Source organism: Stigmatopora nigra, chromosome 2, assembly GCF_051989575.1.
Source record: "Stigmatopora nigra isolate UIUO_SnigA chromosome 2, RoL_Snig_1.1, whole genome shotgun sequence".
In the NCBI taxonomy this organism is placed as follows: Eukaryota; Metazoa; Chordata; class Actinopteri; order Syngnathiformes; family Syngnathidae; genus Stigmatopora; species Stigmatopora nigra.
Window position 1 is genome coordinate 1,416,860 of NC_135509.1, and position 17,140 is coordinate 1,433,999.

The following is a 17,140-nucleotide window of genomic DNA, read 5'->3' on the forward strand; positions in this document are numbered from 1 at the left end:
GTAGGAGGAACCCATTCGGGGCTTTCGGTTCTGCGACTACCTGGAATACATGGAACTCCTGGAAAAACGCTACCGGAGTCTCGTGCTCCTTGACCTGAAGACCATTTACCAGCCCATGTAGTAAACCAGAATGGAGACAGGACCTGATAACTCAATCGAGCCACTGCTTGGGTCTTAAATAATGTGTAGCCAACTTAGAGTCTTTCAAGGCTAGTCAATAGTCACTCTCAGGTCCTAATCACACCAGGAAAAGTCCATATTTGGTCCAGACCAAAATTCAATGAGCCACATAATCCTCAACATTCCTGAAAAAGAGTTAGGTTGGTATAACTTTTATCTTTTAAACTCCCGATACGATCCGAAGCCTAGCTGCTCATGTAAAATTAATTTTTCTGCCTTCCATTTCCAGGTCCGCAATGAAAGCTCCTTTGTGGGTCTTGCATCGTTACCAGAAGCCCCAAAGCTTGACTTTTGTACTTTTTTTAATGACTCACGTGGCAAAAACCCAAATGGGAGTCGTGATGAAAGATGCCCAAAGACTTTTGTGACATGCCACTAAAGACTCATCTATAACTAGAGAGGTAGGTGGTAATACATTGCATTTACTTTTTCGTGTACTTTTTATTCAAATGTGTCTTTAAAGCACTGTAAGAAATAAACTATATCGTCAAGAGGATGAATTTGAACCTTTCAGTTCTTATTTAACACCAGGAGACTATGAAAAATGTATGTCCAGGACAGGAATAGTTTACTCTAGGTTTATATTTAAATACAATTATTGACTTTGTCGGTAAACACCTCGATCCTCCAGATAGATGACTGTGGCGGTTAGGCGGGAATCGGTCACAAACGAAATTGTTTCAAGTGGCTCTGAGAGTGCTTTTGAACAAAGAAAACAATAAAGAAAGTCTGCGTGTAAATGTCAAACACGGATAGGAAAAAGCAGTATTTTTGCATGCGCACTGTCAAACCCACTGCGAGGTTGGACGCTAATGACGTGACAAGCCTGCGGATAAAATAAGAAAAAAAGGATAAAATTGCGTTTTTATTCTTTGTTTTTTTAGCCGCTGTGAATAAGACTTTATATTCATGGTAATGTATGCAAACCTTTCCTCAAGAAAAACATTACATTTTTTGGGAGGATGGCAAAACCTGTCAGTGAAGACAAAAAGTAAAGATGGTTTAAAGGAAGAAAAGACTAATAAACTGTTGAATTTGAAAACATTTGTGTGTTTATACTAAGAATAAAATAGTCTTATGCTGTAAAGAATCCATTTTAATCACAGGACTTGCACTCGCTTTACTATAATGAGCAAAACCTAAATAACTTTGACAATTTTATAGCTGTACTTTTGCCTCTGGCTTCTCACAACGTCATTTCTTCTCGCCCGTTAAAGCGCTAAATTGTCCTTTTGTTGCAAATGTGTTATTGCCACCATGAATCCCATCGAGAATTCAATTGACTTTACGACCACGCAACTCCGCGCTGACCTTCCGGACACCACGGCGGACTCTCGGGGTGCCGGAACACTCGCCAAGTGTTTCCCCGGGTCGAGTGAGGCGACCCAGGCGACGTGCGACCCGTTTTTTTCTTTAAACTTCATCTCATCCCATCCCACGACAGGCCCAACGGCGCGCCGGGTGATGCGTTACGGGGGGACGGCTGACCTTTGCGAGACGAGGAGCTCTTTTATGAGGGGAGACAGTCACTGACTCGGTGACTCGACTGTCGCCGGGCGAGTTAGAGACAGAAACACTCGGTCGTAGCATGTTGACTCCGTAGTCGGCCTTCGAAAGAAACGGAACTTTTTTTTTCACGGCCACATCTGTGTCTACGCTAGTTGGAAAATCCAGCAAAATAGTGGATCATTTGTAATATAATAAAATGAATATCGGATGCTAGGGGTGATCGTACTTTGCGATATTCGAGGGATTACTGTAGTAGAGAAACGTATGTTGATCAATTGTATATTTAAGGTATATATAGTATGATTTTCAAGGATGTTAATGGGTTTCCATCAAATATACTTTTACTAATTATATGTTCACGGAATGTAGTTGTATGTTTATAGCCAATAGGGTATTTATTTCGCACCATCAAGGTCAACAATTGTGAGTATTAAAGTTAATGTTCATGTTTACAATTGCGTTTTATTTGTCTCCAGTAAATGCTATTTTGTCCACAATTCTATGTTGAAGTTCAGCAAATGTATATTCATGGGCAATCCAGTATTTTCAAAATGAGTTGAAAATGCAGCAGCCATTTTAACAATAGTAAGTCAATGCCAAAGTACAGAAATGTTTTTATATGTTTACATTCAGCCATCTATTTTCCGGTCAACTGTCATTCATATGTCTATGGCTGCCTATTAAATGATGTTGACAGGAGAAGAATGTTCACCAGATGTACAAAATGCAAATAAAAGCATCCAATTGCTTCCTTCGAATCTTTCCACACATAGCAATTCCATTTTGTTAAATCTGCAAAAATGCCTTGAAGATAAGCACTTCTCCAACTTTAGCGAGACACCTCGCGGCCGTCTCGTCATGCTAATTATCAACAATTACCCGACTGCAGTTGCCTTAAAAAGGGTCGCCGTTAACAACAGCACCGCCATTAGGCGCTATCATCGCTAAACCGAGGTCGAGCCGACCCACTAACGAGCTTTTTGGACTCTAATTGAAATAAACGGTCTTTTTACATCAGAAATGACAACTTACCAGTGTCAAAAACACTGCCTATAGTCCTTTACTAACCATAAATACACAACCATTGATAATTAAAGGTCAATATTTGAGCTTTTTACCAACAATTGTGTGTTTATGGTTGTATGTTTTTAGTCAACAGTGTCCAATCTTTCCCATTAAATGCCAAAAAACAAATGATCCATGTCGAGCGCCATGGCTTTTATGTCCTTTTTTTCCCCTTCTGTTGCTTCCGCACTTATCTGTTTTTGAAAATCTAATGTTCTTCATCATGGCTTTCCGCTCAAATGCTTCTCTTTTTTTTCTGTCTTTTTCCAGCCTCATCTCCATTGGACATGCAGGCGGAACACCTCTGGGCTTCGGGGACTCCTCCATTAGCATTTCCATTTGCCACGGTCAATATTTCCCACCGTGGAGCTTATTGTTCTGCCGCGCGTGGAAATGGGATGACGTCGGAGTCCGCTGATGAAAAGCGTGCGGGAAAAGGTCAGCTCGTCGTTAATAAAGATGCCGGCAAATTTGCATTGCAGCTAGAATGGGATGTATGAGTTGTGACAGAACTTATCCACCTGCTCCCCACTATCTCCTTATTTTTTTGTTTTGTACCAGGAAAATCTTGACATATTTTGACACATTATTACCGATCCAAGTTGCATTTGTCTTTGGATTTAGGAGGCCTGCCCGCAAATCCCAGCGTAAGCCTGTTAAAAACCTGACTCTGCTGCCAACAAGTATAATTTAAACAGTTTTCCATCGTCTCCCGTGATGGAATTTTTGTTGTCACCAATGCGGATAAAAATGGGAAAACGTTGGCCAAGGTGGGTTTTTTTTTTTACTTCACAATTGTACGTTTATCTTCAACGAAAACCATGACGATTTAAAAAATATATTCTCAAGGAAAGACACTTATTTTTGTACTACCCGACTAATACTGAAATTGTGTTTATGACCAACAATTTTATGTTCATTTTTGCAGGATTATGCACAATCAGTTTTAATTTTGTAAACCATTTTCATAAAGTACATAAAGTTTTTGTAGGAATTTCTTCAAACCTTAATATTAACCAAAGTTATTTTCTTCTATTGCAGGAAAAGATGGACCTCCCAAAAATGTTTTGGTTGAATTCAACGAATGGAGAAGGAAAAAATGGACCTCCCAAAAATGTTTTCGTTGAATTCAACGAATGGAGAAGGAAAAATGGACCGCCCAAAAATGTTTTGGTTGAATTCAACGAATGGAAAAGGAAAAAATGGACCTCCCAAAAATGTTTTGGTTGAATTCAACGAATGGAGAAGGAATAGATACACCTCCCAAAAATGTTTTCGTTGAATTCAACGAATGGAAGGATAGAAATTAAACGGTAAGAGTTACACACACACACACACCTGTTGTTTTTTGTTTATTTTTATTTTTTTTATTTCACCAATGCGGATAAAAATGGGAAAACGTTGGCCAAGGTGGGTTTTTTTTTTACTTCACAATTGTACGTTTCTCTTCAACGAAAACCATGACGATTTAAAAAATATATTCTCAAGGAAAGATAACAAGTTATTTTTGTATACCCGACTAATACTCAAATTGTGTGTTGATGACCAACAATTTTATGTTCATTTTTGCAGGATTATGCGCAATCAGTTTTAATTTTGTAAACCATTTTCATAAAGTACATAAAGTTTTGGTAGGAATTTCTTCAAACCTTAATATTAACCAAAGTTATTTTTTTCTATTGCAGGAAAAGATGGACCTCCCAAAAATGTTTTGGTTGAATTCAACGAATGGAGAAGGAAAAAATGGACCGCCCAAAAATGTTTTTGTTGAATTCAACGAATGGAGAAGGAATAGAAGGACCTCCCAAAAATGTTTTCGTTGAATTCAACGAATGGAAGGATGGAAATTAAACGGTAAGTTACACACACCTGTTGTTTTTTGTTTATTTTTTTATTTTTACGAAATACCTTCACCAAACCCAAACATTTTTGTCTTCAATATTATTGTAAAAATGTAATAATCCAATAAAATATTTTTTTCTCCTTTAATATTGTCATACCTATATATTAACTCAACAATGTCAATGTAAAATTGTATCTTGAGCAAAAAAAAAAACTGACCAAGTCCACAAATCTATTATATATCTTTAAAAAAAGCTGCTTCACTTTAAAAACACAAGGTTACGATCATATTATAGTCCACCACTAAAATGTTACAGGTATGCCGTAAAATCCATCATTTTGATGTTAAAAAAAAAAACCCATATAAACCTGCAAAAAGGCTAGACCCGGCCATAAAACTGTGATATTTCACCCTGAAAATATGCTTTTGTCCAGCAAAAAGTTACAATAGAAGAATTCATAGCCGTTTTCTAACCGTTCTCGAGCCGTATTTTACCGTTAAAGCGCCAAAAAAAAAACGTTTTGGGGAAGCAACGGGATAGAAAATGTCAGGCCGATGTCAGTGTTAGCGCAAAGTGGAATGTCAGCACTCTAGAGGTTGCACACCAAAATATACGCAAGTACACACTTTTGTGTTTTGCGGGGGTCTCTGGGGGCGGGGCCTGATTGAAGCGTCTCTTTAGGAGGCCATGGGTGAATGTCACTGATTGACTGCTTTGCCAAAAAGAGCACTCTGTCATTTTCAGGTGTCAGGCCAAGTTAATCCAAAATAGTAAATAACCATTTTGTATCAAAACTAAAAAAATGTTCTGGCCTGGTGGATGAGTGGTAAGTACAACGGGCTCGCATTTCTGAGGTCTTAGGTTCGATACTTCAATGTGTGGAGTTTGCATGCTCTCTTCAGGTTTTTGTGAGTTTTCTCTGGGTACTCTGGTTTTCTGTTATATCACAAAAATATGAATGCTAGGCTAATTTAGCAATAAATTGCTCCTAGATGTGATTGGTTGTCCTTTGTTTTCTCGTGCTTTGCAATTGGCTGTCCATCGATTCAGGGAATTTAAGCAAAACTATTTAAAAATAACAAAAAAGGCAGATTATTTGCAAGCCATTAAAGTCATTTGATGTTGCTTTACAATCCAGTGACATCATCAATATTCTCATGCACCTGATATATTTTTAATATGGAGGTCATATTCTGTACTTTTTCTTGTCAAATGGAGGTCTGCCGGGGTGAGCATCAAATATTAAAAAAAGTACTTTGCCCGATCTTTTATTTAGCATCTCTATCTTTTATTGTTGGTTAATATCAGCAGCGCCCCTTTGAATTATTCATGGCCGCCACGACTTTTGTTAGGTGGCGGTGAAAAAAAATAAAAATCAATGCCTTCCAAAAAATATCGTCCGACCCGGAAACAACCTCTGATATTAAAAATGCCGGAATAAATGAAAAGATAATGTCGTGACATTTTACATTGACGCTGATGGCGATGGACGTCCAATCTTTTTAGATCGGGAGGGCTGGCATCGTGACGTCAATACCACAGATCCAGCGAGTTATCGTCCTAGGGTTAAAAATAACAAATATTCTGAAGAATTGTCGTCTTATCTTCGGCGCGGAGAAAAATCGTCTTCCCCTCGGCGCGCCTTCGTCACCCCCGGCGATGAGGGAGGCGGGCTTAGCGTGGGTGGCGTCGATGTCTTTGTGGAAGATGACAGGAGAAGAAGAAGAAGAACGAGAGGACAAATGCGTAAAAGACGGCTTCTGTGTGGGAAAGTATGACTGATGTTGCCGCGGGAAAGGATGTTTAGATTTGATGGATGATTGACAGGTGCTTGGCAGGTCTGTTTATCAAAGTCTACTTTTATTGTTTTTCAAGGTGTCCCCTATTCTTTAGGCTTGCTAATTTCCACTAGCCCAATTTTGACAATGTTTTATATCAACTGCCAAATGTATTTTTTGGCATAGTTAACCGTTACCACGGTTACATGGCCAACGAACGTTGGGGACACCCTGAATTGGTGACAACCAATCATAGCCAAGGGTAATTTAGCATCCAATTCGCCTAGCTTGCTTGTTTTTTGGGATGTGGGAGGAAACCAGAGCAACCAGAGAGAAAACCCATGCCAGCATGCAAACTCTTCAAAGTGAGGACACACCTGAGTTCGAACCCTCGACCACAGAACTGCGAGACTTACGTACTAACCACTTTAACACCGTTCCAGTTCATTTATGGATATTCAAGTCTGCGTTTTGACCCTCCCAATACCAAATATTTTCTAGTATTTTTAAATTTTTCAATAAAAAGCAGTAAACAGACATTAACAACTCGCATTAAAATAAACAAAAACATTGACCGCTTCGATCCGCTCCCCGAGAAATCGTTTGTTTGCATTAAAGTAATTTCCCCACGCAACACGTATGAATCATTTTTCCAATAACGATTAAATTTCTTGGAAAAAGAACTAAAACGCAGCCGTGAAAATAAATGGGTGTTAAAGCCCGGCTTTTGCTTGCATGACTTGCTCGTAAGCGAGTCTGCTTTTCTGTCCAAGCGGGAAATGGGATTAAAATAATGTTTTGTGCTTTTTGGGTTTATTTTCCAAACAAAAGCACAACGGGTTTTGCCTCAGTGAAGTCCAATCTAATAATTTCAATAAAGTACCCCCCAGCGGCTATGACTTTCAGCTACTAAGCTTTTATTAGCGGCACTCTACTTCATTTTCCCAAATAATATTAACTCAGATTTAAATTAATATACCTTCATCATTTATCAGGTTCCCATAAAATTCTTATTCTGACCTCTGTGACCTCACAACCCTAAAATTCCCCTTTTGTATCTTTCAAGTTCTTGAGTACAAACCGACATTTAAATAGAAATTATACACTTTTTTTGTAGCTCAAAAAGTGTCAGCGCTTCCGTCTTTTTGTGACGATTGAACTGAAAAAAAGGCGTTTTGCTTGACTTGGATTTTAGCACGTGCGTCTCAAGTAGGCCTCGTTACAGATGCTTGTAAAATCACAAAAGAACGCCATTTTTTTCCACGCTAAAACCTCCCCGTGATCATCAGGCGGCGACGTTTGACAGCGGAAGCGAAAACAATTTGTCATTTCTCATTTGTTTTGGACACCTGCTCACATTTAGGGGAAACGCTGTCATTTAATCAGTGAATTCAGCCCTTAAATTGTAGTTTTATTTCATTTTCCAATGTTTATTTATTCATTTTTTGGGTGAATACAAGTTGTGATGTCTTTATTATCTTCTGTGAAAAAAATCAGCAACTTAGAATATTTGTGTATTAACTTTACTTGTTTAGTTTAATTTTTTTGTATTTAAAATTAGCTGTCTTTCCCTTCGTTGTCATTAAAAATTATTTACACTTTACTACTTTATAAATGTGGAAAAGAACTAAAAATAAAACACAAAAAAGGGAAATATATTCTGTATCCAAACAACATTCTCACACAAAATATTGTGTAAATAGAAAATAAAAATAAAACAATTTTACATTTTTTTAGCATCATCAACTACTTGATTAGTCCCTCCCATTTAAAACGAATTAAACGTCTATCGATCCAGTAAAATAATTAATAGTACATTTTCAGAACACTTGTTTTGTCGTCAAGCAAACTTTTCCCTGCAATCATCGAGACCCACAAAAGAAAAGTATTACTCATTTGAAGCCTCCTCCTTCCACTTATTATTGTCGGCTATCTTTCGGAAACTACCCCGCCGAGCACCTTTGTTCGCTACGACACCAACATGTGTTCAACTTGGACACCTGCTGCAAAGAAAAGTGTCCACAACCTCCAAGAAAATTGACAGCCAAGCAGGGAAAGAAGTGGGCATTAAAAAATAAGAGACGACTGGCGAAAAGTGGGATGCTGAGTTGAAGCCATCTGAATTTCTCACTCATCTCCCCCCCTCCCGAAATGTCACAGCAGCTCTCCGGAGGCCGAAGCGACGGGAAATAAAGATAAGACGCCGAGAAGATGAAGAAAAATGGGAAATGTTGGTCGGATTCCCGAATCTGTTGCCATGTCAATATTTCCAAGCCGATGCCAAGAAATTTTCCTTCTTGGGAAATGAAGTTTAAAAGGAAACTCCTTCAAAGGCAGCGACGTTTTATCCTCCGCGGATTGCCCGCTAATTAGCCGCGATAAGACAAAACAAAAAAAGAAAGGGAAGATAAGACGGACGACAAAAGCTAGCGCAGCGGTCAGCGAATTGCTAAAGAAAAGAAGAAGAAAATGGAGGGAAACGCAAGTTGGATTAAATAATTGGAGCGCTAACAGCCTTGTTATTTTCCTTTATTTTTTGCTAATGCTAATATTATCGTCAATATACCGAAGCTAAATTAGATTCCAAAATAAAGCCTGAAATGAGCAAGTAATGTTAGCTATTAGCATGTTTTATATCGTACAATTTAATGAAAAGCTCCGACATTTGTTATTAATTTCGACGATAAGTTTGTCTGTGCTAACATGCTAACAACGAATGTTTTTTTTGCCCAATAAAAAGAAATGTTTTCATTTTTTTTGTCTTCTATTCGTACACCAGAAATTGTTTGACTTTGACTGTTGGCGTCATTCAATCTGCGTCAATTCCTCTGTGTTTTTTTAATGATGTTACTTGCTTGGTTTCCATGGTAATTGCCATTTTTTCAGCTAAACTAAGAAGACCCCATTTTTTTCCCTTTCAAAAAGGCAAATATACTCCAAGCACGATCCACCAGGTTAACATAAATTATGGCGCGGAGGACTTAATGGCGGACAAGACACACTTGTCATAAAAAGCTTGTAGGTCAAACATATCGTAACCCGAGGTCTCCCTCTAATAAAAAGCCATTTGTTACACATCCTTATAATCAAACAACAATGGGCTCTATAGGAAATAAAATTTAAAAAAAATGTGGATCTCATTGGCAGACATTTTTAAATTCCTAAAGCGGAAACATTTAATTTTTTATTGTCGTTATTTTTAAAACTAATTGCCTAGGCTTATAGCAAAGGATTGGATTTTAGCTAGCATGTAGCTTAGGCAAGAAAAAAAATAAAATTAAAATCTTTTCAGGTCTCGGGGGTGCCGGAACGACACGACAAAAGCGCAGATTAACACTCCGCCTCCGTCAAATGCCAGCGATTTGCCGAGCAACGTCGGGAAGTGGCTTTCAAGCCATTTGCGGCCTATCAGCACACTCATTTGTGGATGTTAATGGCTCGGGTGCTCGCGTGTCAATCATTTTGACATCAAATGGAGAAAGTGTAGAGAAAAAAAAAGGGAAAGCTCGTGTTTTAGTTTTAGCGTGGTGGACAATTCAAGTGTACGGAATTCTTTGCATCAAATTAAAGTCAGAATTCTAACTAATGTGTCTGTTAGCATGTGTTATCATTCTTTTGTACTTGTCATGTATGCTAATGTACATGTTTTTTTTTGCAGGTTGATGGCAAAGAATTTTGGATTGGAATTGATTGGATTGGATTGGAATGGATTAGATACGATAAAATTATTGATTCTTCAAAAAGTGAAAGGTAAGCAACTGATTGGTCCTTCACTTGTTGATTTTTAATAAAGGGATTTATTAGACGAAACATACAATTGTTGTCATGTCTGATGAATAGAAATATAAAATGGTTGGCCATAAACATCTAAATGATGCAAGGTGAGTGATTGTTTGCATTGTTTTTTAGGGTTTAGGTCAAATAAAGAGTATAGTCTTTTTATTTTTGTCAGTCATACCATATTTTTTCCCCATACACTTCATTGGTGACCATAACATACAATTATTGATTATAAACCCATGCACATTGTCCACAAAAACATACAATAAATACAATTTAATTAAGTGCAATTATAAATCTTACATAAATTGTAAATGCGACGCTAAAAATATCTCCGTCGATTAAAATGAACGTACACAAACATGTTGATAGAAATTGAATATTTTCTTCGCTATTGTTCATTCATAATTACCGACCCTAAACACAAAATAATGACATTTTCTGTAAACATACAACCGTGGATAATAAACACAAATATACAATTATCAGTATAGAAAAACATAAACTTAAACCTTCCAATAAAAAACCGTAAAATTGACTTTGACAAATAACACGGCATCCCCATCAGAACGATTGTCAGTCTCCAACCCAGACGCTCAGGCTCCACTTGACGATGTCACCCACTTCCAATGGGATCATAATTGGCGTTTAACGATGCCGGCGGAGCCCGTCTCCGCGGCGACCAAAGCTCTCAAAGGCCGACTCGTTCGTATCCTGCTGAGTCTGGGTGGACTTCTGCTAGCAATTTGCGCTGCCTTCTAGCTCCCGCCACTCCATGGATTTTCACCAGAGGCCGGTCCTAATTGGATATCCCGTGATTTTTTACGACCGCAATGTAATTAGGTCCTGGGGCTCCCTACGTCGTCCCGCCGACTCCCCCGCGTGGCGTCCGCATTTGTCAAGCGTAGGGTCGCCTGAGCAAATTAAATAACGTCCAGAGACATTTTTATTACCGTTGAAATGAATGAAAGAACATTTGTACGACATGAGAAGAGAATAATAATCATTCTAGACCTCAAATATTGAGTTTAAAATGACTTAAATAAATATATAAACAAAAATTGGAGCAGTAAGAAATTCCTTTTCTGACCTCTTTGACCTCACAAATATAAAATAAAATTACCTCTTCCGTTTCCTAATATAAAACTGATCCTGTAAATTTAAAAAAATGGTTTTAGGGTATCTTGAACACAAAGAAACTAGTTAAATCCACCAAGGTGGTAAAAAAAACTGAAATAAATCTAAATAACATAAAATAAAACTCCATCCAGATTCATTCCATAATACAACCCACATTACATTCCAATACCAGAGCGCAATTATAATATTAATGCGATTCCAACGAGACAACATTAAAATAATGATGAGGTGATAACGACATCCCACTCCGAACAAATTCATATCACACAATCGGGAAAGCAATGAGATAACATGCAAATAAAGCCGAGTTAGCATTGCGCCATGTTTGCGGCGCCATGTTTGCATTCTCCCAGCCGGGCCCAATAGGATTCCTTCCGCATGAAGAATTGATGAGTGGCAAGCAGGATCTTTCCTCACGGATGCTGTGTGATGTCCAAACCTCCAAATAACATCGGCCCGAGGAGCCAGCAGCTCGCTAACACTTCAAACGGATCGATAGAAATTCCCCTTGGATCTTCAAATTAAAATAAAATATAAAATAAAAACACCCATGCTAACATTCTTTAGGGATTGCTATTCACTTAGTACATTTTATGATTTTTTTGTTCTCAGGAGGCTAGGGAATAAGGGTAGAAAAACATTCATTCATTTTTCTGAACCACTTATCCTCTCAAGAGTCACAGGGGGTGCTTGACGTGGGAGGAAACCGGAGTACCCGGAAAAAACCTGCACAAGCCCAGAGAGAACTTGACAACTCCACACAGTGAGGACCAAACTAGAATCGAACCCATGACTCACCAAATGTGAGCCCGACGAGCTAACCACTCGTCCACCGGGTACAAAAACATGTATATTTGAGTATGCTACATGACTAGAAGTAGCGTTGTAATGCAGTCATTAGGATCAGAAAGATGAGTACAGGTTGTTGATTCATTTGAAAAACTGGATCAAACAATCTGGCGCCCCGGACAGAAATGTGCGGGTAAATACTGATAGCGCCAATGGTGGGATTAAGAATAGTACAAAGTCCCCACTTGACTGTGATATTGCTCATCTGTAGCGTCGCCGTGTTATCTTATTTTCCGCTTGACCGCCTCGAACAAGAACTTGATCCGCCGCCGGCTGTTCATCCGCCGTCTGATCAAAGCTCGCCGTCGTGTTCTGGTCGGCTTCTTGAGCGTCGCTAAATGAGGTTTGCGCCGAGAGCGCGGCCCCCGCGGATGCGCCCACGGCCCGTCCGACTTTCATCTTCACCGGCGAGCAAACGACGCCGCCAGCCCGAAGAAGACGCCAGAAGAGACCAGAGTTTATTTTAGTAACGAGCGCTCGTCTCGCGGCTGGATGTTTGCGTTCCGCTCACCCACTGGAGGCTGCGTCGCGCTTCTTCGGCGGGTGTGATGTCACAACCAAAATTCTGGTTGAGATGTCACTATCGGTATTCTGGTTGTGATGTCACAACCAGAATTCTGGTTGAGATGTCACAACCAGAATTCTGGTTGAGATGTCACTATCAGTATTCTGGTTGTGATGTCACCCAGAATTCTGGTTGTGATGTCACAATCAGAATTCTGGTTGTGATGTCACCCAGAATTCTGGTTGTGGTGTCACTCAGAATTCTGGTTGTGATGTCACCCAGAATTCTGGCTGTGATGTCACAATCAGAATTCTGGTTGTGATGTCATAATCAGAATTCCGGTTGTGATGTCACCCAGAATTCTGGTTGTGATGTCACTCAGATTTCTGGTTGTGATGTCACCCAGAATTCTGGTTGTGATGTCACAATCAGAATTCTGGTTGTGATGTCACAATCAGAATTTCGGTTGTGATGTTACAATCAGAATTTCGGTTGTGATGTCACAATCAGAATTCCGGCTGTGATGTCACAACCAGAATTCCGATTGTGATGTCACAATCAGAATTCCGGTTGTGATGTCACAATCAGAATTCTGAATTGACAACAAAAGTGAGCGTTCTCTGTTGCTTAGTTGTAGTTGTTATAACTCTAAGATTGTAACAAGAAAACAGCCAGAACCATGTTAACTCTTTCAAAATTCTTACTTTATAGGAACAGGCTTCACTTTTGACAGCTGCCTCTGGTGAAAAAGATGCTCATGAATACACAATCATATTTATAAGAGGGGAATACATCTTTTTTTTTAAAACCTGGGCTGCCATTTATATGTACATGATAGGGCGTGGTCTGTAATGTGGCCAAAATTATTTCATTTGCATTTCCAAGAGTGGCCGTAAGGTTTCTGCCGCATTTGTGAGCGTCAACACGCGTCACATTTTGGTCTGGCGGAGCGCACGGCGTGATCAAATGAAGCGGGAGGCGAGCACGTCGCTAACGCTAGGAACTCGCCGAGGGAGGAGGTGAACATGAATGATGCAACACTGCACCATTCTTTGTTCTCCATTTTCTTCTATTTCATTTTTTTTGTATTTTACACAACTCATTTTATTTGCACGCAACACGTCACGGATCATTCCAATCATTCCCAAGTTGAACATCCCCTTGTAGTGTGGATAACTTGTGGGCGTGGCTTGTAAACTGGAGTACCCAGAAAAAACCCACGCAAGCCCAGAGAAACTATGCAAACTTTACCCAGTGACGACACACTTGCGATGGAATTTTAAATGTTTTTATTATATTTAAAATAAATTTACTTATTTACAAACCATGCTTTCTCAAATTTTAGCTTTCCAGTGACAACCGCACATTTTCCGGGCCCCGGTACCGCCGTATAATCCGCCAAAAAAAACCCCCAAAAATGCGACTTAACATCTACCGGCGAGGGCGAGTAGGCAGACGACAAACAAACAGAGTAAACAAACGATCGGGCCTCACCGGCGGCGGCGAGACGGTGAGCGGCTGCTTAGCAAATGTCAGGCTGAACAGACATCAATGGCGGCGACCTGTCACCCGCCATGAATGCGACACGCCTCATGTTTTATTCACCCGGACGACGACTGCGGCAAGCGTGTTTCAGAAAAAATGGCAACAGGCAAATTTCGGAATCGTCCAAAATCTTTTGCTAATGCTAACTACGGTTCTCATTTTTGATTGGACGCCCTCCTGCTTAGCGTCTAACCAATTCAATGACTAATAGTGAAAAGAAAAACTAAATCTAAACTCTCTAAAAACTAAAAAAGTGATTTACTGTTGTGAAGAAGATACACAAACACAGCACTCGCCTTCATAATAAAACACTGTGACACCTTCCTTTGGGTCTTGCTGTGCTGGCAAAAAACAACAATAACAACTTTGTTGATAAAAAACTATGTATTGTAGGTCTAGAAAATTAAGAATGAATTTTTATTGGATTTTTTGTCTTCTTAAGGAACAATTTTCTATGCTTCACCCCATATAAATATGATACTCACCTATTTTTGCATAATCAAGTATTATTGTAACCCCATGCCTAGAAAATAGCCTTTGAATAGAGTGGTCTTGTAATTATATTTTTATTTAGATATATTGATTTGATATATTTTCTATTTGACTCAATTGTTATGTATTTTTTTGTATATATTTTTGCATATCTTGATGTCTTTTACATTATTCTGTAGTCATTGTACTTTAACAAACAGATTTTTCTTTCATCCAACTGTTTCCGACTCTTAAAAATGACATCATCAGTTTCATCTGTTGCTCTTTTGCCCTAAAACGAGAATCCATCAACGTGGGTCAGAAGGAAGTTCTTCTAATAGTCTGGCGCGCCAGACAGACTCCCAGTCCAGGTTTCCAGAGGTCAATTATAGCCGCCCATCAATTTCATTGGCGCTTTAATGAAGTGCCGGCGTGGGTCGTAAAACAGCCGCCCCGCGCGTCCGTCATCTTTACGGGCGCCGCCGCCGTCCTCTCCTTCTTGGGCTCCCGTTGGCTTTTTTCGGGGTGCCGGAGAACGAGGGAGGTGGAGTCATGTTAACGGAATGGCCACTCTTAAAAAAAGTAAAGACGTTTGTCATCCTGTAAAGTTGCTGATGACGTTAGCATCGATTTCGAGTACATCTGGATATATATTTTTGTGTATTGACAGAAGCATAAAGTTGGTAATAAAGCGTTAGCGATCGATGTTGAGATGCAGAATGTTTTATTGTTATGTTTGGGAGCAACTTACTGTAATATCTTGCTAAGACAAATATATTTTGGGTGTAGCTTTGGTTTTATCATTTTTCTTAAAGATGTATAGCCCTTAAAATACAATACTTTTTAAAAACAGAAAATTCCATTTACAGTTTAATTTTGTAAAACAATCTCGTCAAAGTATCTTGCAGTCTTCTGCCATTTTTTAATCTTATTAAATCCCCTATTTAAAAAGACCTTTGGCATTCCACAGTATTGTTTTCCACCGTCATTTGTCTTGTTTTGAAATGCATCCAGTTGTATCGTAGCATGCAGATAAATAAATAAACTTCCACCGTAATTAGGCCTTCTCTCGGCTGTCATCTTTCCTACTTCGACGTTCACCCGCATGGGTTAGCCTCCATCGACATCAAACGGGCCAACCAACGGGGGCGCCGTGGATCCTCCAGTCGTCTTCGCCTACCGTCGTCATCTCCTTGTCGACGACACGTGTTCACTACCGACGTTTGGGGAATCCAACAAGTGCGTCTGGGTCAGCCGTCTTTGAGCATCGACTCGAAACAACCAGCGTTATTCGCCGCCGCCGACGTTAAAGTCGAGATGTGGCGACGGTGGAGAATCAAAGGACGGCCTTGTCCTTTTGCGGCCGCCATCTTCTCCGCCTCCGTCAGCAGGGCTTCAAAGTGAAAGTGACTTTCCAATTTACATCAGCGTGATTAAAGCAAAGTGCTAAGAGACCTCTGCCAAGGCTTAAATGCGCCTCGCCTCCCTAATCAACTTCTTGTCTGCTATCATAACAGCAACAACTATTGAAAAGTATCAACCGGACCTCTTTATAATAATCCCATGCACGATACATATGGATCAAAATGGCTACATCATTGTGTGACATTCCCTTTAGCATAGCTCCATTTAGAACCAAAAGACAATTGTTGCGCTATTAAAAAAAAATTGGGGGGAAAAATGTATGTTTTACAAATAAAAGATTGTGTTTACACACTTGTAGAAAACAATTTCAGCTCTCTACGTTGCACAGTTTGGACAAACGTAGCGAGAGAATCTTAACATACTCGCACAATCATAAATCCTGTTTTATAAGAATTATAGATAATAACCCACTGCTACTACTACTACTACTAATACTACAACAATGCATTCAACACATACTTTAAATCTCTTTATACATATATATAATAACAATAAGAGCATTCAATACAATGTAATATCTTACCATTAATGTTGATATGCATCAAATTAATCTATCTATTTCTCTTTCAGTGACAATGACGACTATGGAAATCCCAATTGATTTGATAAGGATGGAAAAAAAGTGATTGAACAATCAATCCTATTTGTGATCGGAACCCATTTGGACAAGCATCCACCGGTAAGTCTTTACCGCAATTGGCGCCATTGGTGGTGAAGGCCAGTCCTTGGCCATCGATGGCAGCCAATGAAACGGGAGTATAAGAGATGGAGTTTAGCAGAAGTTGCCCTTTTTATTGACGAATAGGACGTGGAAGGTGGGGAAGCTTTTTTAGTGGCGTCGATATCCTCGCCACGTTGACATAACTCACATTAAGCATTCATGACTTCATTAGTGCAAAGTACACACTTTATCACACTGTGTGTTTTGTGTGTTTTTATTTTTAGTTTAGCTGCGATAAATCAAGGGCCTCTTCTTCTCTTAAACTCCATCGCTAACATTTGTACACCTGTCCATACACTCACTCTTCACAAGAACAAATAACATCCAA

General features: G+C 39.3%; 1 protein-coding gene across 1 annotated transcript in view; it reads left to right on the forward strand.

The window, feature by feature from the left end:
* tbc1d32 (TBC1 domain family, member 32) overlaps positions 1-16,770 on the forward strand; it is a 36,444-nt gene extending 19,674 nt beyond the window's left edge. Inside the window, exons 34-41 of the mRNA XM_077744224.1 lie at positions 5-320; positions 410-581; positions 3,025-3,192; positions 3,316-3,524; positions 3,796-4,067; positions 4,440-4,608; positions 10,035-10,126; positions 16,662-16,770. Of these exons, the coding sequence (XP_077600350.1) occupies positions 5-121 (117 nt within the window). The 3' untranslated portion in view covers positions 122-320; positions 410-581; positions 3,025-3,192; ... (3 more) ...; positions 10,035-10,126; positions 16,662-16,770. The remainder of the gene's footprint in view (positions 1-4; positions 321-409; positions 582-3,024; positions 3,193-3,315; positions 3,525-3,795; positions 4,068-4,439; positions 4,609-10,034; positions 10,127-16,661) is intronic.
* The last annotated feature ends 370 nt before the right edge of the window (positions 16,771-17,140 follow it).